The sequence below is a fragment of the Orcinus orca genome, chromosome 3 (genome assembly GCF_937001465.1).
Source record: "Orcinus orca chromosome 3, mOrcOrc1.1, whole genome shotgun sequence".
Lineage (NCBI taxonomy): Eukaryota > Metazoa > Chordata > Mammalia > Artiodactyla > Delphinidae > Orcinus > Orcinus orca.
The window spans coordinates 126,236,938-126,261,406 of record NC_064561.1 but is presented as its reverse complement, the minus strand read 5'-3'; the positions used below and the strand labels follow the sequence as shown (position 1 = coordinate 126,261,406).

Here is a 24,469-nt window from a genome sequence, read left to right as displayed (position 1 = left end):
GTGCGAGATGGTATTTCATCATGGTTCTGATGTGCATTTCCATAATGGTTAAAGATGCTGAGTATCTTTTCATATGCTTATTAGCCATTTGTATGTCTCTTTTTTTTTTTTGGCCACGCTGCAGTGGCTTGTGGGATTTTAGTTCCCCAACCAAGGATCGAACCTGGGTCCCAGCAGTGAAAGCGCCAAGTCCTAACCACTGGACCACCAGGGAATTCCCTACATCTTCTTTACTAAATGTCAATTTATGTCCTTTGCCCATTTTTTAATTAGTTGTTTGTTGTTGTTGAGTTATAAGAGTCTCCATATACTCTGTGTATCAATCCTTTATCAGATACATGATTTACAAATAATATTTTCTCCCTTTCTTTGAGTTATCTTTTCACTCTGTTGATAGTGTCCTTTGATGCACATAGGTTTTTAATTTTCACTAAATCTAGCTTATCTATTTTTTATTTTGTTGCTTATGGTTTCATAGCCAAGAAATCATTGCCAAATTGAATGTCATGATACTTTCCCCCTATGTTTTCTTCTAAGAGTTTTATAGTTTTGGCTCTTATGTTTAGTATTTTGTTTTAATTTCTTTCTGTAAAAGGATTTGTGGAACTTAGGTAAAGAGAAAGGGAGTGTTCCTTCTTTTTATTCCTAGCATTTCCCTTTTCTTAGTTCATTAATCCACAATAGTCCTGATGAGCCACTCCTGTCAGGTTCTGAGTTCTAATATTTCTCCTGAGGGCCAAAAATCATACAACCTTTGTGTTACAGTGTTAAATGCTTAATGGATTCTGCCTAATTCTCAAGTCATGCCAGAAAATCTGAAGTTGTTGTGTCCCTTTCAAAAAAGATTAAAATGTTCTGATAAAATGTTTCCATTTTAAGATTTCACAGCACACTGGCTTTCATCGCTTTAAAAGGAATTCTTACCTTAAATATCTTATTAGTATCAAAGAAGATCTTTACAAAAAGATCTCTCTTTGGGGTACCCTCTATGTTTGTTTCTATGATCAATAATAAAGCTTTCTAAAAATATGTAAAGCCATTTAGCCTGAACTTCCAAGCATTTTTGATCACTGAAACAGCCATAATAACAAGAAAACACAAAGTAATTTGAGAACTTAAATCCTCTCCAATTAATAATGTTCATTGTTATTTACTGATAGTGCATCCTTATAGTGCTCAAGGTTATCACATTGGTTCCACATATACATACTTCCTAAGCAGACATTGCAAAAAGCTCAGAGGTCCAGAGTGAAGAAGGAATTTCAAGAAGTAAACCTACGGACTTCCCTGGTAGCGCAGTGGTTAAGAGTCTGCCTGCCAATGCAGGGGACTAGGGTTCGAGCCCTGATCCGGGAAGACCCCACATGCCGCAGAGCAACTAAACCCATGCGCCCCAACTACTGAAGCCCGCGTGCCTAGAGCCCGTGCTCTGCAACAAGAGAGGCCACTGCAGTGAGAAGCCCGCGCACCGCAACAAAGAGTAGCCCCCGCTCGCCACAACTAGAGAAAACCTGCGCACAGCAACGAAGAGCCAACACAGCCACAAATAAGACAAATAAATAAGTAAATTTATAAAAAAGAAAGTAAACCTAGATATTCCCAAGGATTAATTAAACAGGGTACACTTATGTACTTACTTGGTATTTCTGAGTCTTCACAAAGCAATTCATTCAAGTATCTGTAACACTCATTTCATTCATCTTACTAAAGGACCAGTGAATTTTCCAACTGAGGGCTAATTTTTCATTTGACCCTACCCACATAAGGAAAATACAAAAGATAAGAGAGCAAGTAAGAAGAAAGTTTGCTCCTGACAGCTGATTTTTTTTTCCTCTTCCATAGGCAGAAATACCCCTCAGGAGGTAATGCCTTGGAATATAATGGGGGTTGGAGCTGTTCATTTGTTGATTAACAAAATGTAAGGATACACTTCAATCAATTCTTTCTTAAGGGGTACAAATTGCTATCTATGCTTTTGATACATGAGACATTTTTCTCCTGCCCCTACGAGGGCAATAAAGTGCAGACATTTTTAAAAAAAAATCTGTTGGGGGTGTGGTGTGAGAGGTGAAAGAAGGTTTAAATTAATTGTATCAATTTAGAGGATCTGGGAAAGGAGCAAATCTGTTTATATATCCTTAACCAAAAAACAATACTCTACTATCTGAGATCATTTTCTTCAACTGAATCATGGATTACTGGGAGAGAAATGGAAGCCTGGCCAACCTGATCAGCCTGACCAACCTTGGCTCTCCATGAGGCATGAGATGTCTCACACAAACTATCCTCACATTCCGCAGAACAGAATACACATTCCTGATATTCAGCGTTTTAGTGATCTTGATGAATTATTGATAATGTTTGCTTAAAATACCTTTCTCTCAGACTGAGGTAGCCAAATTTGGTTATCTATACAAATATTTTTTATTATTTCCAAATATCCACATGATTGTCTTTTAGAGAGTCTGATCTGGACATATGGTACCATCTCTACATTGCTTCAGTGTTAGTAATGCTAAAATGATCATTTTAAACTCCACTGAGTAGTATCTAAATACAACTTAAACACAAAGTTATTCGACCACTGAATGAGAAATATCTTTACTCTGGCTGAGTCAGGTGCCAAAGACCTGTTTTCATCCATTCCTTCCCAAAATATTCCTAAGCAATTGCAACTCTGGGCAGAGACAGCAATTCTAGGACCCTAAGAATTAAAGCAGGTCAGGATGGGTTAGTCAGGAAAAGGATATCAAAGACATTAATGATCAGCATAATAGAGTCAAGGGGTTCCCTAAGTTTTGAAAACTCACCTTGAATTTGAGTGGTCCAGCTATTAATGAATCAGAGAGGTAGCTAGCAAGAGAGAATATTACCTGCCTACTGGGGCTTAAAAAGACCCTGCAGGATTCAAATTACTACATATAGAATGGATAAACAACAAGGTCCTACTATATAGCACAGGGAACTATATTCAATATCCTGTGATAAACCATAATGGAAAAGAATATGAAAAAGAATATGTGTGTGCATATGTGTGTATATATATACATATATATATAACTGAATCACTTTGCTGTACAGCAGAAATTAACAACATTGTAAATCAACTGTACTTCAATAAAATAAATTAAAAAAGAAAAAAGACCCTGCAGTACATATATACATAATCTCTCCATGGGCTCTGGTCTTGCCAACCATGATCCTTCTTCCATTACACAGTTGTCGAACAAGCCTGTGCTTGTTTGTTTCCCTTTCAAGGTTCTCTTAAATGTTCATTTTAACTGATTTCACCACCACATATGGATAAGGGTGGAAGGTGGAAGCTGCTTAACGGAGAGGAAAAGTGAATTCAACCTGGATTCATACCTCTTAGACAGCATTTCAGTGAGTAGAAGATGGAAGAAGCAGCCTGATGGTAATAATCACAAGATTGAATTAATCATTGTTCCCTATCAAACAAGTATTTTCCAGTATTCAAAAACGATTATAGTAAGATCAATGATGCCTGCTATATTAGTCAGGGTTCTCCAGAGAAACAGAACTAACAGGATATGTTTATACATAGAAAGAGATTTATTGTAAGGAGCTGGATCATGTAACTATGGAAACTGGCAGGTCCAGATCTACACTGTGGGCCATCAGGCTCAAGACCCAAGAAAGCTAATGGTATAGATAAAGTCCAAAGGCTGTCTGCTGGATAATTCTCTCTTGCTTAGGGAAGCTGGTTTTTTTGTTCTATATAGGCCTTCAACTGGTTGGATGAGGCCCACCCACGTTATGAAGGGCAATCTGATTTACCCAAATCCAGTGATTTAAACGTTAATGTTATTCAAAAACATCCTCAAAGAAATTCCCAGAATAATGTTTGACCAACTATCTGGGCACCTGATGGCCTAGACAAGTTGACATATAAAATTAACTATCATACCTCCTAATTTTGATAGTAATGTCTCCAATTATCTCTCCATACATACTACTAAACTCTCCAAACAAAATTTTTAAAATTTCTATGTAAAGTTTAAAAACTGCTTGCCATAGCACCTATAAAGAACAAGAAAAGGTACGGCAAGACCCAATAAAAATGATGAGTATGAAATATTTTAAAAGACTGCTCCCTATGTTTTTAAAAATTAGCATAGTGGGGCTTCCCTGGTGGTGCAGTGGTTGGGAGTCTGCGTGCCGATGCAGGGGACACGGGTTCGTGCCCCAGTCTGGGAAGATCCCACATGCCGTGCAGCTGCTGGGCCCATGAGCCATAGCCACTGAGCCTGTGCGTCCGGAGCCTGTGCTCCGCAACGGGAGAGGCCACAGCAGTGAGAGGCCCACATACTGCAAAAAAAAATTAGCATAGTGCATGTCAAACCAAAGATCCTCTATTTCTTCATAGTTTGCCCTTACTTGAAATGTTCCATCATTTTTAAAAAAATTTTTATTGCAGTACAGTTGCTTTACGATGTTGTGTTAGTTTTTGCTGTGCAGTAAACTGAATCAGTTATACATATACATATATCCACTCTTTTTTAGATTTCCGTCCCATTTAGGTCACCACAGATCATTGAGTAGCACGCCCTGTGCTAAACAGTAGGTTCTCATTAGTTGTTTATTTTATACATAGTAGTGTATATGTGTCAATCCCAATCTCATCATTTCTAAAATAGTTTGTTTTGAAGTTGAATATCAATATTATATCTGAGTTTTAAGAAAAATTTATTTAGAAATCTGTTTAGTAACTGAATTATTTAGAATTTACTTAAAATTAGGTTGAAGTTGTGAAACAATATATATTTTTTTCTTTAAATAACTCTGGGAAAGCACCTTTTCTGGTCTCTCTATTTATTTGACAAAATCAATTTTACTCATATAGTTAAATTTCTAAAGGTTTATTTTCAAAGAATAAAATAAAAAACTGTGAAAGCAGCATCTGTTAATTTAAAAACTGATATCAATTAAAATTTGCTACAGATGTTTAACACTTTGATAATATGGTCTAACTCTTACTGTACACAAAAACGGTGGGGGGGGGTGGGCAGTGGAAAGTTAAAGGAGGTATCTATTTTACTACCAATGAATTCCCACGAAGGCAAAAGAGAGGGACCAATACCAAGTGCTTCATTTATCCTTCTTATCTTAATTTTACAACAAGCCCATAACCAGCAGATGGCTGAGTTACAATCTCATGAAAAATCTTTGAAAGATACATTCATTAACTCTTCAAGTCCTCTATGACAATTGTTCCAACAGCTGATCATCAGCAATTACTTGGGAGGCTTTTGAAAAATGGACAGTCCTAGGTTCTACTCAAATACGGGTCTGAGAGTCTATATTTTTAAAAAGCTACTAATAAATGGAATATTTATAAATGGAATGGAATATTTATAAATGGAATATTTCCTGCCGTATCGATAAACAAAGGATGTCACAGTCATCAATGATTGCAACCATCCAACGTGAGCCAGTGAGCCCTGAGGAAACTCAGGACTGAAAAGAATACCTGCCATCTAGCAGCCATCAGACTGCAGCCACTCCCTGCGGTGAGCCCTGAGGAAACTCAGCATGTGAAAATACAGGATACCGGCCCCAGAGAGCTGAGGTTCACATCAAAGGAATGATTTCAACGAGCCCAGACTCTGACATCTTCCCATACACAGAAAAGATCTAAATTCCTTAACTTGAGATATCTGGCTTTCTTTCATTAACAATAATCTTTTAATGTCCCCGACTACCTGCCCTTTGTTGCAAAACTCCTATTTATCCTGGCTCCTCCCCTCGCCTCCTCAAAGCAGTTTCTCAGAGTTATCTGAAACGCTGTCTCCCGGGCTGCAGTGCTCCTTTTGCCCCAAATAAAACTTACCTCGTAACTCTCACTTTGTGCAATTTTTTAAGTCAACACTATCCAAATAAGTTTGGTAATCAAGCTCTCAAAATCACCGTTCTGAGGTACAATCTAGAGCCTGATACAATTTTCACATGGTAAATGTTTCTCAGATAAATTGAAAACAGTTAATTTTTATTTCCTATTTCACAGTTACTGAAGCTAAAGGGAAAAAAATTATTTTTCTTAAATCAGAAGTTACAAAAATGATATTTCAACAAATTAGTAGAAACTAAATATGGACACCTCAGCTTTAAAAAAATATTTGGTGTTGAATTTTACTCTTTTGACTAGATATAATTCAACTGATACACCTTCCTAGGTACAATATTAAATAAACCCGCATGGTCACTCTTTGGAACTGCTGTCAGTTTCTGCTATTAAAATAAATGTATTCTCCGTTCTATTCCTTAAGACTCTGTAGTTATCTCTGGTTAGCTAACTTATTTATGCCAAGGTGCTAAATGAATCATCCCTTACCTTTCGCCATGGTGACTGCATTAAAAAGAAACAAGTGAAAATTTGTGTATCTAAGTGTGTGCCCACACACATGCACTCTCACACACACACACACACACACACACACACACACACACACACACACACACACACGACAACAGAAGGGTCTTTCAGTGGCCCATATCTCAAATTATACTACACAGACTAGTATCTTCTTCACAAATTTAAGGTGACCTCTGACACACAATGGAGATGAAACTGTAATTATTATATCCTATTTTAGCCTATTTTAACCTTCTCAATTCCACATCTCTACCAGAAAGAGAAATAAATAAAGGAAAGAGGGCCTAAAACATTTGGCTTTTACTGAAGTTGCAGTGAAGAAACAGAATGACTGGTGAAGAAAAGGGAAAAAGCTGAGTAAGAAAAGAAAGAAGTAAAATAATAGACAAATAGAATTAATCATTAGTAATTTGCCCCTATTTCAAACAGCATTACCAATTTTTAATAAGTATGTATTTAATCAATATACTACATACCTGTAAGACTGCATCCTCACTAATAGGCATCATCTGATTTTTATTCAGTTGCTCTTGTGGATCCTCTCTGAGTTTGAATTCAAGTTGAATCTCTGGAGTGCCTAGAATGAAATATAATCATAAATCATTTGCAATAGTTTTATTGCTCTGCTTTAACAATGACCCAAGGATTTTATAGACACTGCAAAATGTCATTAAAAATCATCTTGTACGGGACTTCCCTGGTGGTGCAGTGGTTAAGAATCCTCCTGCAAATGCAGGGGACACAGGTTTGAGCCCTGGTCTGGGAGGATCCCACATGCCGCAGAGCAACTAAGCCCGTGCGCCACAACTACTGAGTCTGTGCTCCAGAGCCCGCGTGCCACAACTACTGAAGCCCACACGCCTAGAGACCGTGCTCTGCAACAAGAGAAGCCACGACAAAGAGAAGCTTGCGCACCACAAGAGTAGCCCTTGCTAGCCGCAACTAGAGAAAGTCTGCGCACAGAAACAGAGACCCAACGCAGCCAAAAATAAATAATAAATAAATAAATTTAAAAAATCATTTTGTAAATCATAATTTCCTAACTGCCACTTTTATGCGTCAAGGTTTTTAAATTTAAGAAGAAACGTATACACGATGCTGAATGAAATAATACTTGATATTTCTTTGTCCCAGGATGAATGAATGCAAAGGATATATAAAGAAAATTGTACAGACTTAAACCCTGCTAGAAAGAACACTTTCTTTTTTCATTTTAAGTCATTTTTAAAAACTCATAATGCTAATATATTATTCAAGAAGAGTCAGAATTTTCAAGACGGCAAATTTAGCCCATATTTAACTTTTCTTCCCTTCCGAGTTCCCAAAAAGAATCCAAAGAAATTAGTTTTAAAAAAAAATCTGAAGCAGCAATGGGAAAAAGGAAATATAAAATAAAAAATATATATAAAATAAAAAATATAGAAGATGGGAATGGATTAGAGGGAAACCAAACCCTGGTTAGCAGCTTGTCACTCATCATAGGAAAAGGAGGGGCTCCCTCAGAAGTAACCAGTATATGGAATTCTTCCATCAGAATCCCAGAAAACCACCTAGCTCAGAGTAAATCCCACAGACAAAATATGAAGGAGGGTAAGCTGGAAGCTCACAGTGGCTGAAGTCTCATACTATTTGTACCAAAGAGCTTGCTGTTTGTACCAAAGAAGCTTAGGATGTATGCTGCAAGCCAACTACTCTGTGTAGGAGAATATGTTCCCTCCAAGATATGGAAATGTATTAAAATCTAAGGCTGATAAAATAATGTAGTGATGGCACAGAAGTAGAAATAATCAAATATATCAGTGAAACAAAACAAAAAGTGGGAAACAGACCTATAATATATTTGGGAATTTAATATATAACAATAATGGTATTTTAAACAGTGGCAACAAGATGACATTCAATAAATAAAACTGGGGCAATTAGTTAATCATTTGAAAAAAATGAAGTTAGAGACCTACCCTACCTACCCCCCATATGCTAAATTATTCTAAAAATATTAAAGACATAAAAGTAAAAACAATAAATATAATAAGTGGAAAAAAAGATAAAGAAAATATTTTTATGGTCTTGAGATAGGTAAAATATTTCTAAGTTTGAAAAAAGAAACCTTGAAAGAAAAGACTGACAGATTTTATTATATAAAAATTTTTAATTTCTGTACTACAAAACATATCATGAATAACATTAAATAATAACTAGGAAACTGGATAAAACTACTTACAATGTACATACAACAAAGTTTTGCTATCTTTAATATATAAAATGCTCTTATAAATTAACAATAAAACGAGAATAAGAGACATTAAGGCACTTCACACACACAAAAAAACTATAAATGGTCAATATTAAAACATGCCTAGCCTTGGCATTCTTCAAAAATGCAAATTAAAATAATCAGATATGTTTTATTCACCAGTTTGGCAAAGATTGCATATGTCCTGTGTTGGATCTAGAGGGAAAAAGTCATCTATTTTAGGGGGCAATATATGTCAAGGTCTGACATGTGCTCATCCTTTAAAGCAAATCTAACTTTAGCTAGTTACTCTAAGGAAATAATCAGAAAAGTAGGCAAAGATATAATACTGAGAAACATCAAACATAATCAAATCATTAAATGGTACATTCATACAATGGAATAAAAGCAGCAATTTAACAGGCTGAGGTAGATCAATATAACAAAGAAATAATACATGTAGTACAATACTAATTATGAAAAAAGATATATATATTGGTATGCAAAAGTCTGGAAAGAAACACAAATACTAAACACTGCCAATTGTTGGGAGTGGAATTACAGGGAAGAGAAGGGGATGGGATCTTTCACTTTCTGCATTATATAATTTTACATTTAAAAAATATTTTATACTTTTAAAAATTGGCAAAAATAATTAAGGTCTATCCATTTGGGGAAGCGAAGGGAAGGGAAGGGAAGGGAAAAAACTTGGTTGGAATATTGAAACAGATCTCTAACTTCTTCCTAGTGTCATTTTATGTATCATAAGAACACATTCTGGAGACCAATATTACACACTATCCCTTCCAATTACATGTAGGAAAAACTACTCCAAGAAGAAGCTGTAATTTGCCGCTGGGGTATCAGGTGAGAGGAAGTACAGTGAAGACTTTGTGAACTACAGTGGGCTTGAACTACGCAGGTCCACTTAAACAAGGATTTTTTTTTCCATAGACATATATTTGGCCCTCCATATCCATGGGTATGGCGTCCACAGATTCCACCAACCGCAGACCATATCGTGTACTATGCTTACAATCTGCGGCTGGTGGAATTTGTGGATGTGCAATCCACAGATAGGGAGGGCCAACTATGGGACTTGAGAATCTGAGGATCTGGGTGTATACCGGGGTTCCTGGAATCAACCCTCCATCGATACCAAGGGACAAGTGTATACACACAAGAAGATTTTCATGATGTTTAGGAGATTTTCCTTCCATTCTACACCTATTTCCAGACATCCTCCAATAAAAAATGGCTCACAGGAAGAAATCATAAAAGGAAATAACCTACAATTTGAACAGCTACTACAGAATTGATCTTTTTGAACTGTAACAATTAGTGATAGATTTTTCCAGAAGTGCTTAAATTGATCTAGAAGTGGACTTAGGAGGTTTGGAGAATTTGTAAGTGAAGGCTCTTTTTAAAAATATATATACCAAGGATATTTGTACCTTAATTTTAGTCAGAAAGAATCAGACTGATTATTATAAAGTATTATCTACTTTTGCAAATAGGAAAGTTCAGGGTTAAGCAGGAAATTCTGGGGTGGAGAATTGCTATTCGAGTGCCACTTCCACAACTCAGTAGCCCTCTCTAAGAGTCTTAAACATCTTCCAGAAGTTACAATCTCCATTGCTATCCTTATAAAATAACAGATTTTAAGGTCTATTACAGATGCCTGTAAGAAACTAACTCCGTGTAAAGAGTTAAAGAATAAGACTAAATATAAAAGGAGAAGTTAATGGAATAATAATACTTGGAAAATTAAAGGAACTACTTAGAGAAAAGAATTATTTCTCACCTTTGCATGTTCTACTTATACCAGGATGGAGACTGAACTCAGATCTAAGAGATGTGTCTTCCTTAAAAATCAACCTTTCAAACATAAGAAAAGAAGGTACAGATGTTATGATGTTTCCTAAACAAAGACTAACAAATCAACTGTCATCTTTTAGAAAATTTTTTCCAGCTTTATCGAGATATAATTGACATACAACATTGTGCAAGTTTAAGGTGTATAATATGATGATATATTGCATAAACTGAAAAATGATTTAAGTGGATAAACTTTTAACATGGTTCAATGTAAACTACTCATAAAAATTATAATTAATTTGTTAAAATTCTTAGTTATACCACTATTAATATTCTATATCAAAATTTTTTTTCCAGAAATGTAGCCTTTAATTTAAAACTTATCCAAGATGAAAAATAAAGACATATTCATGTGGTCATGTTCATTTTAATAAATATTCTGCTATTTTTATATATTTTGGAGTAAGGGACAAATATCAATATAGTTTTTGAACAGAAGTGAAATGAGATTATTTGAAGGACCAGTGCTGTTGGGTTTTTTCCTTCACCTTTCTCTATACCACAGAGAATTTCAGATTAAAATCCCAGGGTTAAATCTGAGTGTATATTTTCAGAACATACAATTACAGAACTTTAACTTTTGGATTCACTTCTTACTATGCTCTTGGCAGCACCAAGGTAAAGAGAGAAGACAGTCCTTATTCTCAAGAAGCTTCAGATCTGGTGACGGATACAAATAGCAATGATATAGCACAGTGAGTATGCTACTAGGCAGACCTAAGTATCTATTTCTTCTGCTTAAAAAACCTTTACAGAATGAAAAAACAGGCAAAGGACTTGAATAGACATTTCTCCAAAGAGAATATACAAATAGCCAGTAAGTACATGAAAAGATGCTCAACAATACTAAACATTAGGGAAATGTAAATCAAAACCACAATGAGGTACCGCTTCACACCAACCAAAAAAACAGAAAATAACAAGTGTGGCAAGGATATAGAGAAACTGGAATTCTTGTACTTTCTACTGGAAATGTAAAATGGTACAGCCACTGTGAAAAAGTTTGGTGGTTCCTCAAAAATTAGACATAGAACTACCATTTGATCCATTAATTCCATTTCTGGGTATGTACACAAAATAACTGAAAGCAGGGACCTAACTTGTACACCCATGTTCATAGAAACATTATTCACAATAGCTAAAAGGTGGAATTGACAAGTATCCATCGACAGATGAGTGGATAAACAAAATGTGTACAGACATACAGTGGAATATTTTTCAGCCTTAAAAAGGAAGGAACTACTGATACATGCTACAACATGGATAGACCTTAGAGACATCATACTAAGTGAAATAAGCCAGACACAAAAGAACAAAAATGGTATAATTCCATTTACATGAGGTATCTAGAGGAGTCAGATTCATAGAAAGTAGAATGGTAGTTGCCAGAGGCTGAAGGCATGAAAGAATGAGGAGCTCTTATTTAAAGGGTACACAGAGTGTCAGCCTGGGAAGATGAAAAAATTCTGGAGATAACTAGTAGTGATGGTTGTACAACAATGTGAATATACTTAATGCTATTGAATTATACACTTAAAAATGGTTAAAATGCTAAATTCTATGTTATATATATCTTACCACAATAAAAAAAAATGTTTTAAAATCTTGCCAGAATCCAAGAATGTAACAATGTACTAAGGCATAAATATATGATTTGGAACTAGGGGTGTTTTGGTTTATTTACTTATTCATTTTGCTTTTTACTTTTTTTATGGAAAATTACAAACATAAACAAGTAATAGAGACAATAGTATACTCATCGTCTAGGTGCAACAATTATCAGTACACAGCCAATCTTGCGTCCTCTATGATCCCTCTGCCATCCTCTCTACCCACTGCGAGTCTCCCACTGGATTATTTTTAAAGCAAATCCTAGACATCTTATTCCACTTCATCTGGAAATATTTCAGTATTCAACTTTAAAAGATAAGGGCTCTTCAAACGTAACTGTAATAATCACACCTTTAAAAACACAGCCAAAATTTCATACCTAAAAAGAAGTCAATAACTCCTTAATATTATTAAATTTACAGTCTCTAGTAAGCAGCCTCTATAATGGCTCCCGGTATTTATGCCCTTGTATATGGTACTTATCCTTGAGTACGGACTGGATCCAGTGACTCTTCTAATAAACAAAATACAGCAAATAGGTTGAGATGTTCCTTCTGAGATTAGGTTACAAAAAGATAGTGGCTTCTATCTTACTCTCTTATTCTCTTGCTTCTTCCCTCTCATGGAAGCCAGCTTGCCATGTTGTGAAAGCCATTTGCAGAAGCCTATGTAGCAAGAAACTAAGGGAGGCCCCCAGTCAACAGTCAGAGAGGAACTAGGGACTCAGTTCAATAGCCAGAGAAGGAACTGAATCTTACAGCCACCATTTGGGAAGAAGATCTTTCTCATGAAGCCTTGAGATAAATGCAGCCTTCTGAGTCCTTGAAGCTGATGATCCAGTTAAGCCACTCCTAGATTTCTGAACCACAGAAACTACACAGTATGTGTATTGTTTTAAGATGCTAGTAAGTTTTGGAGTAAGCTGTTACACAGCAATGTAAACTAATAAACAGATTGTAGTCAGATTTCCCTGTCTCTTTTTACAGTTGTTTTGCTCATATCAGGCTCCAAACAAGATGCACACATTGCATTTGGTTGTATGTCTCTTAAGTCTCTTTTAAAATCTATAAGTTATCCCCTTCCCTGCCCCTTACAATTTATTTGTTGAAGAAACTGAGTTGTTTTTCCTATAGAGTTTCCCACATTTTGGATTTGAAGACTGCATGTCATTTAACATGTTCCTCTGTCCTGTATATTTCCTGTAAACTGGTTATTATATATAGAGGTTTGATCTGATTCGAGTTCAGTCTGGGGAGGCACTGTGTGTACTTCCTACAGGAGATAACAAAGAATGTGCTGAGAAAGGCAGTCTTGTGCATACAGTCTTTCAACCCCTGCTAGGCCTTGGGTCTGGAACACCTTCTTACTAAAAGATAGACTCCTCCCAGCCTGTACTAGACTTACCACCTTATATGGGAATCCCTTTCCCTGTTTAGACTCAGTGTGTACTCCTTCGTTCTGTTTAAACATGTGTGTCATATGGTACCTGGCCAACCCCACTGCTCTGTCTATCCTCTGTTGGGAGAGGATGAAGTCCTTCGTTCTGTGGCACAAGAGGGGTGTGGGCAGACCAATGGCCCTGCATCAGCTGCAGAGAGTGACTGCTGGCCACGGGGGACTGATGCCCACTACTGAAGCTAATCTTGCTCTGTCTCTTCTCTCCTCTCCATTTAACAGTTTTAAGAATAGTACTTGGCACCATTCTGTTTTAATCATTGGAAGAGCCCCTATTTGCCATATATCCTGACCAAAAATGTCGCTTTCTTTAGCTAATTTAATGTGATTATTAATTCTTTGTCTCCTTGTATTTTGCTATTTTTCCCTTCTGCAACTGTATCCTTTAAAACAGGTATTTTCCATCTAGACAATTCACATGAAAATAGTGCTAGCCTATCTTAAGGGAAAGAATTAACACTCATCTTGCAGGGTAATTATGTTCAATTAGCCTTTTACTATATGCACTTATAATGTTCAGAGGACATGATTTGACCTGAACATATACCTAAATCCAGGTAATAATGAAGTATCTTATAAGGTGGTTCTGTTTAAATGTATTGAACAGGATTAGTTTGCAGTATATCCCTTAATGTTATTGAGGCTGGGACAGAAATTAATGATTGGTAAAAGGTTCCCAGGGCACATATAAGAAAAATGAATCCTGCCTCTTAGTAAACAAATCACAAGCAAACAAAACCTCACTAATCAGCAAGTTAAATTCTTACAGATTAGTAGCAACACTTACCAAGCCAAAAAAGGGACTGGATGCATTTTACAGTTTCAAGAGGGCTAGGACCAAGTCCAGGTCCTCAGAGTACTTTTCTGGCACAGTTAACACCTGGCATCCTCATTCTTTGAAAGCCTTGCTTTATCTAATCCCAGTGGTCATCAAACCTCTTCTCAGATCTTAGCAAAAGCACCTTAATAGCTGCAACATTTAAGGATTATTTATGTATAACATTTTGCCTGTTGGGGGTCTCTGCTCTACTAGGACCTGTGCTCCTCATTCCAGTCAAAGTAGAGAGCTTGTGCATGAAAAACAGAATAAACTGCATGTAAGTAAGCAAAGAAGATGGGTGGGAGGGAAGCAATGGTATTCAGCTCCAGCAATGCTTAGACTTTGTATTTCCATACCAATAAAAAGAAAACTAATTTTTAACCTTGAGCTATGAGATCTGAAAGAATGATGTTTCTATGGCACTGCAGAGAAGCATTTAAAAATGAATTAGGGGGAAAAAAAAGATTGGTCAGTCAAGATAGAGTAAGCCATCTATAGCCTAGTTCTCCACTCATTACAACTAAAAACTCTGGTAGATGGGACTTCCCTGGTGACGCAGGGGTTAAGACTCCATGCTCCCAATGCAGGGGGCCCAGGTTTGATCCCTGGTCAGGGAACTAGATCCCACATGCATGCCACAACTAAGAGTTCGCATGCCACAACTAAGAGTTTGCATGCCACAACTAAGGAGCCAGTGAGCTTCAACTAAGGAGCCCACCTGCCACTAAGGAGCTCACCTGCCACAACTAAGGAGCCCATGTGCCACAAATAAGGAGCCCGTGAGCCGCAACTAGAGGAGCCTGCCTGCTGCAACTAAGACCCAGTGCTACCAAATAAATAAATAAATAAATATTAAAAAAAAAAGAAGACAGTGCCATCTATAAAAAATAAAAAATAAAAACTCTGGTAGAATTTTTTTTTAACAGCTCTTTTTTTCTTTTTCTTGTCTCCAGCTTTGATCCTAGGCCTAAACCTAGAAGTGTACAGTGGACACAGACAGCAAAAACTCCAGAAGAAACCTCTCCTACCTTTATCCAGAGAACTAGGGAAAGGGATCCCTGAATGCCGGAAGGTGTGGGGGGAATGTGCCTGAGTTTTCTTGTTTTCTCTCTTTAGCTTCAGAGCTATACTGCTACCAATCATGGTAGCTTGGGCACTTAAAACTTAAGAGAAAACCTGTCTCTCTCCTACTAGAGGAACCATACTCCCAAGAGTATGAAAAGAACCTCTTTTATTTTCTTCTCTTTTTCTTTCACTTTGCCCTGAAGGTGGCCCCAACTGCAGGGAACTACTCTACAGCAAGAAGGCTAACACTGAAAGAAATCCATCTTTCTGGTCAAACGAATCAACATGTGGGCATGGGGAGGGAAGGGTGCATGAGAATCCTGGAGAAAAGAGAGCAGGAAGGGGAATCACCTACTTCTGTATATGATCCAACATAAGTGTGAGGCTCAACCCTGAGCTGTCCACATGCAGAGCAGATTCAGAAAAGTGTAACAAAGGCTTAGAGAACTGAACTATGATATTAACTACTGTCCAAATTCCAGATTAATCCCTGAGTGGTACATGAGTCAGACAGACTCAAACAGTAAAGTAAAGGCTTTACTCAAATAGTAAAGGCTTTGAAAATTGGACTGATGTAACCACCACCCACAGAAGGCAAAACAGAACATGCAGTCAGAACCTAATCAGATTGACTGCCTGTTAAAACAAACAAAAATCAACTCCCTCTAGAGGATTTTAACAGGAACAAGAGTCCAAAACATAACATTCAAAATATACAGGATATAATCCAGAATTACTCAACGTGCAAAGAAAAGGAAAATCTGACTAATTCTTGAGAGAAAAAATAACAGATGCCAATGCCCCAACCTCCCAAGCCCAGATGCTGGAATTACAAGACAAAGACCTTAATGCAGCTATTATAATAATTCTCTATTACATAAATGTGAACATTTATCAATGGATGAAAACAATGAAGTTCTCAGCAGAGAAATAAAAACTGTAAAAGAGAATCTGATGGAAATTTTAGGAGATATAATATCTGAAATTAAAAATTCACTGGATGGTCTCAACAACAGAATGGAGATGAGACAGGAAAAACTAAGTGAATCTTAAGATAAAGCAATAGAAATTATACAGTCTGAAGAACTAAGAGAGAAAAAATCAAAAAAAATTATTAGAGCCTCAAGGATCTGGAGACTATCAAAAGGTCTACCATTCATGTCATTTAAAACCCCAGAAAGAGGGCTTCCCTGGTGGCGCAGTGGTTGAGAGTCCACCTGCCGATGCAGGGGATGCTGGTTTGTGCCCCGGTCCGGGAAGATCCCACATGCTGCAGAGCAGCTGGGTCCGTGAGCCATGGCCGCTGAGCCTGTGTGTCCGGAGCCTGTGCTCCGCAATGGGAGAGGCTACAACAGTGAGAGGCCTGTGTACCACAAACAAACAAACAACAACAACAAAAACCCCAGAAAGAGAGGATAAAAAGATTGGTACATAAAAATATATATGAAGATATCATGACAGAAAACTTCCGAAGTTTGGTGAAAGATATGTTTATAGATTCGAGAAGCAATGAACCCCAAACAGGAAAAACACAAATAAAATCATTACCAGAAACATCATAATCAAACTGCTGAAAATGAAAGACAGTGAGGAAAATGAAAGCAGACAGATTAAAAAAGATGATATATCACACAAATGGAAATAGTGACTTAAATGGGGAGGGAGGGGCTTGACTACAAGGGACAGGGCAGCCCGAAGGAGTTTTTTTTGTTTTTTTGGCATAACAGAACTGTTCCGGATCTTGAGTGTAGTGGTTGTTATAAGACTCCAGGTACCAGTCAAAATGGTCCCTGTACACCAATAAGAGCAAATATTACTGTTTCTGTATATAAAAGAGCCAAAAATCTGAATATCATCCTTTACTGCTGCCCTGCCCTCATCCTCCATATCTCATCAATCACCATCTGCAGCTAAATTTACTTTCTAAAGGCTTCTCAGATTTGTCCTTTTCCCTCTATTCCCACTGTTTCTGCCTAGTTGAGCTCTCATCATCCCAGTCTGTTACTACTTTGATCCCAAAGCTAACCCCTATAGCCTTGCTTTGCAAAAGGTGATCCCTGATCTAATAGTACCAACTTTAACCTGGACGCTTGCTAGAAATGCAGAATCTCAAACCCCAGCCTAGAACTCCTGAGTTGGAATCCACCTTGTAACAGGATTCTGAAGTGATTTATAAGAAATTCATAACTTTCATTAAAATTTGCAAAGCCCAGGCTTCCCTAGTGGCGCAGTGGTTGAGAGTCCGCCTGCTGATGCAGGGGACACGGGTTCGAGCCCCGGTCCGGGAAGATCCCACATGCCGCGGAGCGGCTGGGCCCGTGAGCCATGGCCTCTGAGCCTGCGCGTCCGGAGCCTGTGCTCCGCAACGGGAGAGGCCACAGCAGTGAGAGGCCCCCGTACCGCAAAAAAAAAAAAAAAAAAAAAAAAAAATTTGTAAAGCCCTAGTCTAGGGCATGCCTGAGTGAATGAAAATCTGATTATGCTGCTCCTCCACTTAACATCTTACAAGCTCCCTACCAGGACACACACAGGCTACAAGAGGCCTCACGTGACCTTACTGTACCTTTCTCTCCAGGCTCATCTTTCACTACACCCATCTCCCCATTTAACACTTCAGTAACACCCAACTGTTTGCACATTCCAACACACATAACACAATGCTATGTCCCACCACTACACCTTTACCCATGCATGCAACTGCATGAAAACCTCCTTGGCCTGAAAACCTCCTCTCCTTCATCTGACAAATTCCGACCCACCTTCAAGACTCTACCCAGAAGTCAACCCTGGCAAACTCTGATGACCACCTAGGTTGAGGTAAGCATCTCTCTGGGCTCCTAAACCAGCCTGGGCATCCCTCCTACCCTGACTTCCCACATTACATTGAAATCATCTGTTTACGTCTTTCCTGGCCTGTAGGTTTCTCAGAGTCAGTGGCCTCATCTCTTTTATCTTCTCCCCGTGTCCAGCACAGGGAACTAGATATGTTTTTTTTTTTTTTTTTTTTTTTTGCGGTACGCGGGCCTCTCACTGTTGTGGTGGCCTCTCCCGTTGCGGAGCACAGGCTCCAGACGCGCAGGCTCAGCGGCCATGGCTCACGGGCCCAGCCGCTCCGCGGCATGTGGGATCTTCCCAGACCGGGGCACGAACCCGTGTCCCCTGCATCGGCAGGCGGACTCTCAACCACTGCGCCACCAGGGAAGCCCCTAGATATGTTTTGATGAACGGAACTACCATCTTCCCTTGATTCTTATAAAACTATCCGTTTCCAGTTTGGTAGTAACCATTTCCCCCGTCACACATTCTCTTCCTGAGAGAAAGTATACTAACCGTCTCCGGGACCTGAGCTACGAGTCGCTGGAAGCAAAATGCACTTGAGGAGTTTAGACCCAAGACTGTTTTGCCCACGCAAAAAAAGCCCCAGGCTAAGAAAGAAGGCTTTAAAAAAATGTCAGAAAGCCACCTGCTATAGAGCTCATTCGGTCCTAAGTTGGGGAAGGGCTGGGGGCAGTTGCGGTCTTTATATACGAAATTCGGAGCTCAGGCCTAGCTGCCCCATGAGGCCCTACTCCCGCCCGCACGCAGACGTTCGGCTGGTAACAATTTCTCCTCAACCCTCAGAGGGCCACCCGCCGCCAGAACCCAGGCCCAACGGCGGTCACCTTCTCCAGGGCAACTCTTCTTCCTGGTCGCTCTCCGTCACCGATGCCTCGATCACCGTTTCATCACTGTCCCAGTCTGGGGCCTGGGCACCTTCCTCCATCTCCGCCTCACACTCCAAGTCTTTTTTATCCTCTTTCTCTAACTCCTCCATTCCCCCAAAAAATAAAAAAAAAATAAAAGAAATTTTAATTTGTTCTCAGGGCCAGGAGAAATTGTAAATTCAGAACAAAACTGGTGGCGGGAGCCCGGTGGGCCACGCGAGCACACACCGCGGGGTCGGAGGGCGTCGTGGGGAAGGCGGGCCAGCGCGGAGGCCTGACCCCACGCCGCCGGCAGGGGCAGCCGCGCGCCGCTCGTCTGACCCGCGCGCCGTACGTCGACCCCGCCCCCCCGCTCCCGTGGCCGGAAGTGGTCCGAAGTGGCCGGGCGCGCGCCCGCGGGTCCCGGGTTTCCCGACGGTCTGGGGCGTGGTCGGCTACCATACCCGCCTTCCGCACTTTTGCTTTGTGGCTGGGCGGTGGTGGGGGGGCGTCTAGAGCTGCGGCCGCGGGGATCGGAAAGGAAGCGTTGCACCGGACAGACTGGAGGCCGAGCCCGCCTAAAGGTATACCGGCAGCGAGGGAGAGCTGGGTCACGTGCCGTGCAGCTCATCTCGGGCTTGTGAGACGCAGACCCGGAAAGAACTGTCAGCTCTGCTAGACTTTTCTGAAGCCAGAATGTGGTCTTAGCCCCGAAGAGTGTTTTTGAGTCCTTCAAGTGCTGCCTTTCTCCTTAATCCCTTTGACATCCCTTCCCCAAGAGTCCCCCTGAGGTAAGCAAAACAAAAATGTTAATCAGAAGTTTTTAGATGATCCAACTGGTTTGTTTTATATTTCTGTTTTTTCCTCAACTCTTTGGTTATGCTGGAATACAGATAGTGTTGGAAAGGCAGGTTAAATGCCTTGTATTTTCCCTTTATTACTTTTTATAATAATATTGGTGCCTAGCAGCCTCCCACAGTAACCAATTATTATTTTTAAATGAAGTGACTACATTCTTATATATTTGATTTCAGTCTCTTTGCAAGTTTTTAATTCAGACTCATTCGAAACAAAGCCAAGTGAGCTCCACCTCCCAAGTGAGAGGAAGATTCCAATAAGACACACCCTTTCTGCATAGCAAGTTTTTAGTACTCACTTCGAAATCTACAGGGTCCAAGCACATATTGGGTCTTTAATGGTTTGTCAAATAAATGAAAGAAACTAGGGTCTTCTGACTCCTCAATTTACTGTCCTTTTCAGTACATGGAGTGGCTTTGCCATACTTATTATTATTTTACTACTTTTCAAAATTTTTATTTTGTATTGGAGTAGAGTTGATTAACAATGTTACTTTCAGGTGTACAGCAAAGTGATTCAGTTATACATATGCATGTATCTGTTCTTTTTCAAATTCTTTTCCCATTTATGTTATTACAGAGTATTGAGCAGAGTTCCCTGTGCACTTTACTATTTAGACCATAGTTAAGCCACTGCTGTTTAAAACACTTGGTTCGTGGTTGTCTTTTAAACTTACTTGATTCTGGGTGTGGAGAAAAGGAAACCCTCCTACAACTGTTGATGGGAATGTAAATTGGTGCAGCCACTATGGGAAACAGTGTGAAGGTTCCTTAAAAAACTAAAACTAGAGCTACCATATGATCCAGCAGTCCCACTCCTGGGCATATATCTGGAAAAGACAAAAACTCTAATTTAAAAAGAGTCATGTACCCCAATGTTCATAGCAGCACTATTTATAATAGCCAAGACATGGAAGCAACTGAAGTGTCCATCCACAGATAAATGGATAAAGATGTGGTGTATATATATACGGTGGAATATTACTCAGTCATAAAGACTGAAGTATTGCCGTTTGCAGCATCATGGATAGACCTAAAAAATATCCCACTAAGTGAAGTAAGTCAGACAGAGAAAGACAAAAATTATATATCACTTATATGTGGAAAAATAATACAAATGAATTTATTTACAAAACAGAAACAGACTCATAGACATAGAAAACAAACTTACGGTTACCAAAGGGGAAGGGGGGGTAAATTAGGATTATAGGATTAACAGATACACACTATGATATATAAAATAGATAAACAACAAGGATTTACTGTATAGCACGAGGAACTATATTCAATATCCTGTAATAACCTACAATGGAAAAGAACCTGAAAAACATATATATATATGTATAACTGAATCACTCTGCTGTACACCTGAAACTAACACAATATTATAAATCAACTATACTTCAATAAAAATAAAATAACCTACAGTTAATATACAAAAAATAAACTTATTTGAATATTCCTCACCTCAACTCTATAAACGAGGCAGAACAGTAATAAATATGCAAAGAACTAGACCTCTTTGTGTTTTTTACACCTCTCCATCTATATATCCTCCATGTTTAAAACAGTCCTAAATTCCCAGGTAAAAGGCTGATGGGGAATTTTGTAACAGGTAGATCAGGCTGACAGCATTACATCCACTGATAATCTTAACATATCACTAATAGTGAGATAACCAAATATGCTCCTCCAGGCATGATACAATAGGAATAAATGGTGCTACCTATGAAGTATTCTAAGCCCCCACAAAAGTTAAAAACCTGAATCTAATCAAGACTCTAGATCTAACTATCAGTTATTTATATGAGGGGGGAAGGTGGAAAAGCAGAGAAATGTGTTAACACCAGGAAGATAAAATTAACCAAATCTAGAATGTGGGAAATTCAATAGGACAAATGACCTGGTTTCTTTCAACAATTTAATATCATGGGGTAAAAAAAGAGAGAATGGGAACTCTTTTAGATTTAAAGTGTCCTAAGAATAGGGGAGAAATTCAAGTAGTTAAAAAGGAAAATTGATTGCTTGTTAATATAAATACTAACACATAGTGAATTAGTCAGAAAACCTTGAGAAGAGCATTATATTCTTTTTAAACCAACAAATATCTGTAAAAAATTAAAGAATATGAGGCAGAATACAGTTAAGTTAGATTATATCAAAATTTGAATCTTTGAGGAATAATATTGTATAGTAAATTTATAAAATGAAACCAAGTAATCCTTCAGAACTATTATTAAATTTTCATTGCTTGATTTCCATTTAGGCTTTAAGTCTTTCGAGAAAAAGTTCTATTTGGGAATTCTTTACTTGTTTTAAAGGTGAATTAAAAGTAGAAGGCCAGCTTTGCCACCTCAGATTTTCATTAGGAAGGAAAATTCCAAAATCATACCAATAGCATATATGCTGTACCACAAATGCTCGTGAGGCTCAGTGCCCTGAAGGAGGGCTGGGAATTAGGGCCCTTCCCTTACTGGCCTCGCCTTCTAATGGATGAGGCAGACAACAAACAAGTACATAAATAAATGAGATAATTCAGAGAGTGATGTGTGCCTGAGAGAAATAAAGAGGCTGCCGATTAGAGAACATGTTCAGAGATCACCTCTCTGAAGAGGTGACATTTGAAGAATGAACATAAGTGCACAGGCCCTGAGACATCCCAGGAGGCTTGTGTGCTGGAAGCTGGGGAGTCAGAGGAGAGTGGTGTGAGATGAGGACTCAGGCACTAAGCAGGAAGTGGAGTATGTACAAGGTGTACTATAATGAGACTTGTTTGGAAGTGTGGATTTTGAAAAAGAAGTCTCAGGATTTTTGTGGTTACACAATATATTTGGCTTTTAAAATTTTAATTTTTTCCTGCTTATATAGCTTCATAGCATTTCCATTCTATCCAGGTTACTTTAGATCCCAGAACTGTAAGAGATGAGACTTTCATGGAAGATTTGCTTGATCATAAATATAACACAACATGAATATCTAAGAGAGTAAACCCACTTTTCACCTTATTACTTTATTTCCCCCCAAAATAAAGGTATATAAAGTACTTCACTGAGTATTTTATGATGAGTATTTTAAAATGCATTTTCCAAAAATAACATTCATTTTCTCAAAGATTTGGATTAAAAAAAAAAGATTGCCATCCATCAACCCAAATTATTTGCATGGTCTTTAGCACAAATAAGAATGTGAATTTAGAAATGAATGAGAATATGCATGTAATCCGAAAAATCAGTATATGTGAGACCCTTTCTCAAAAACTGCAAAATGTGGGAAAACACAGAGACAGGTTTACACAGGATTAGGTGTTGGTTCAATACCTAAATTTATTTTGCAGTCATCGTTATAGTTGATTCACTTGTGTAGGAATATGCTGACCCAACTCCTACAGGCTATGTCCTTTCTTAGTGCAGAATTTAATATAGAAGTTCAATTTTACTTTAAAATGGCATATATAAAATAGATATGAAAATAATTCAAAAAGTTAAAAGTACTATGAAATTTAAGGTAATAGCCTAATAAGCAATTAATATTTCATTTTAAAAAACCCTCTGAAGAATAATTAATAGCATGTGTTATTCTGGTGATTGACAAAAAGATATATTACAATGAAGCCCATAAAATCAGCAAAGGTTGATTGCAAAAACTCAGCATTTCAAAAATGAGAATCAGAGGACTAGGCATGCCTAGTGGTAACTTATAACAACCCTCCCTGACCCATTGCCCCAGGATGCCTACAAGACGTTGCTATTCTGTGTCATCTCTAAAATCATAATTATTCATTGTTTAGCTCTATTAGATCATGAGTAATATATTTCTTTAGAAGTGAAAATGCAAAATGACCTAGTTAGGGGGCAACAGTTATAAACTGATCATCTGTCTCAGAAGGAGAAATACATTACAACATTTTATAATTTATGATGACATGAAAAAAGCAACAGATGTTAAACATGATTATCAGGGTTTTGTAAGGATTCTTAAATTATTTTCCCCCTAAAAACACAGTATAATGTTGGTATAAAAAATTGGCAATCAAAGTGACAGATAAAGTCATGATAGGCTGTCAAAGAATTAGAAACGCAAATGCAACAGCCTGGTGAAAATGACACTGATTTTGTCAACTAGTTTTGACAAGTTCAGAAGATTCCAACAGTAATTTTGAAAAGTTAGAGACACCCTAAATGTCCATCAATAGGGGATTATCAGTGGAATACTATGTTGTCATTAAGAAGAATGAAAAGCAGATATATACATAGACATGTATAGCTTCTCTTAGTACTATTTACAGAATAAAGCAAAGAGCTGAACAGTGACAGCTCTGGAATTTCATATAGGAAAGGTGTCAAGGTGATAATCTTTTTGAAGTGAGAGCTATGAAACTTCAACAGAGGTTGTGTTTGAATAGCAAACACAGTTGTCACTTAGCTGCTTACACAGCAAATTCACACCTTTATCTTAGAGTGTATGTTTATTTGG

The 24,469-nt window shown here is 38.1% G+C and overlaps 2 protein-coding genes across 9 annotated transcripts in view; one reads left to right on the top strand and one right to left on the bottom strand.

The window, feature by feature from the left end:
- The window catches only part of ANKRD31 (ankyrin repeat domain 31), a 134,009-nt gene extending 114,532 nt beyond the window's left edge, over nucleotides 1–19,477 (bottom strand). For 7 of the 8 annotated variants that reach the window (XM_049707675.1, XM_033430034.2, XM_049707678.1 and 4 more), the window contains exons 1-3: nucleotides 19,119–19,477; nucleotides 10,432–10,505; nucleotides 6,871–6,971 (exon numbers count right to left, since the gene is read on the bottom strand). In XM_049707675.1, coding sequence (XP_049563632.1) covers nucleotides 6,871–6,971; nucleotides 10,432–10,505; nucleotides 19,119–19,270 — 327 coding nt within the window. In that variant the 5' untranslated portion in view covers nucleotides 19,271–19,477. The remainder of the gene's footprint in view (nucleotides 1–6,870; nucleotides 6,972–10,431; nucleotides 10,506–19,118) is intronic. The other variant, XM_049707679.1, reaches the window with a different exon arrangement.
- Nucleotides 19,478–19,564: 87 nt separating this feature from the next.
- The window catches only part of HMGCR (3-hydroxy-3-methylglutaryl-CoA reductase), a 53,228-nt gene continuing 48,323 nt past the window's right edge, over nucleotides 19,565–24,469 (top strand). Inside the window, exon 1 of the mRNA XM_033430035.2 lies at nucleotides 19,565–19,930. The gene's annotated coding sequence lies outside the window, so the exon portion shown is untranslated. The remainder of the gene's footprint in view (nucleotides 19,931–24,469) is intronic.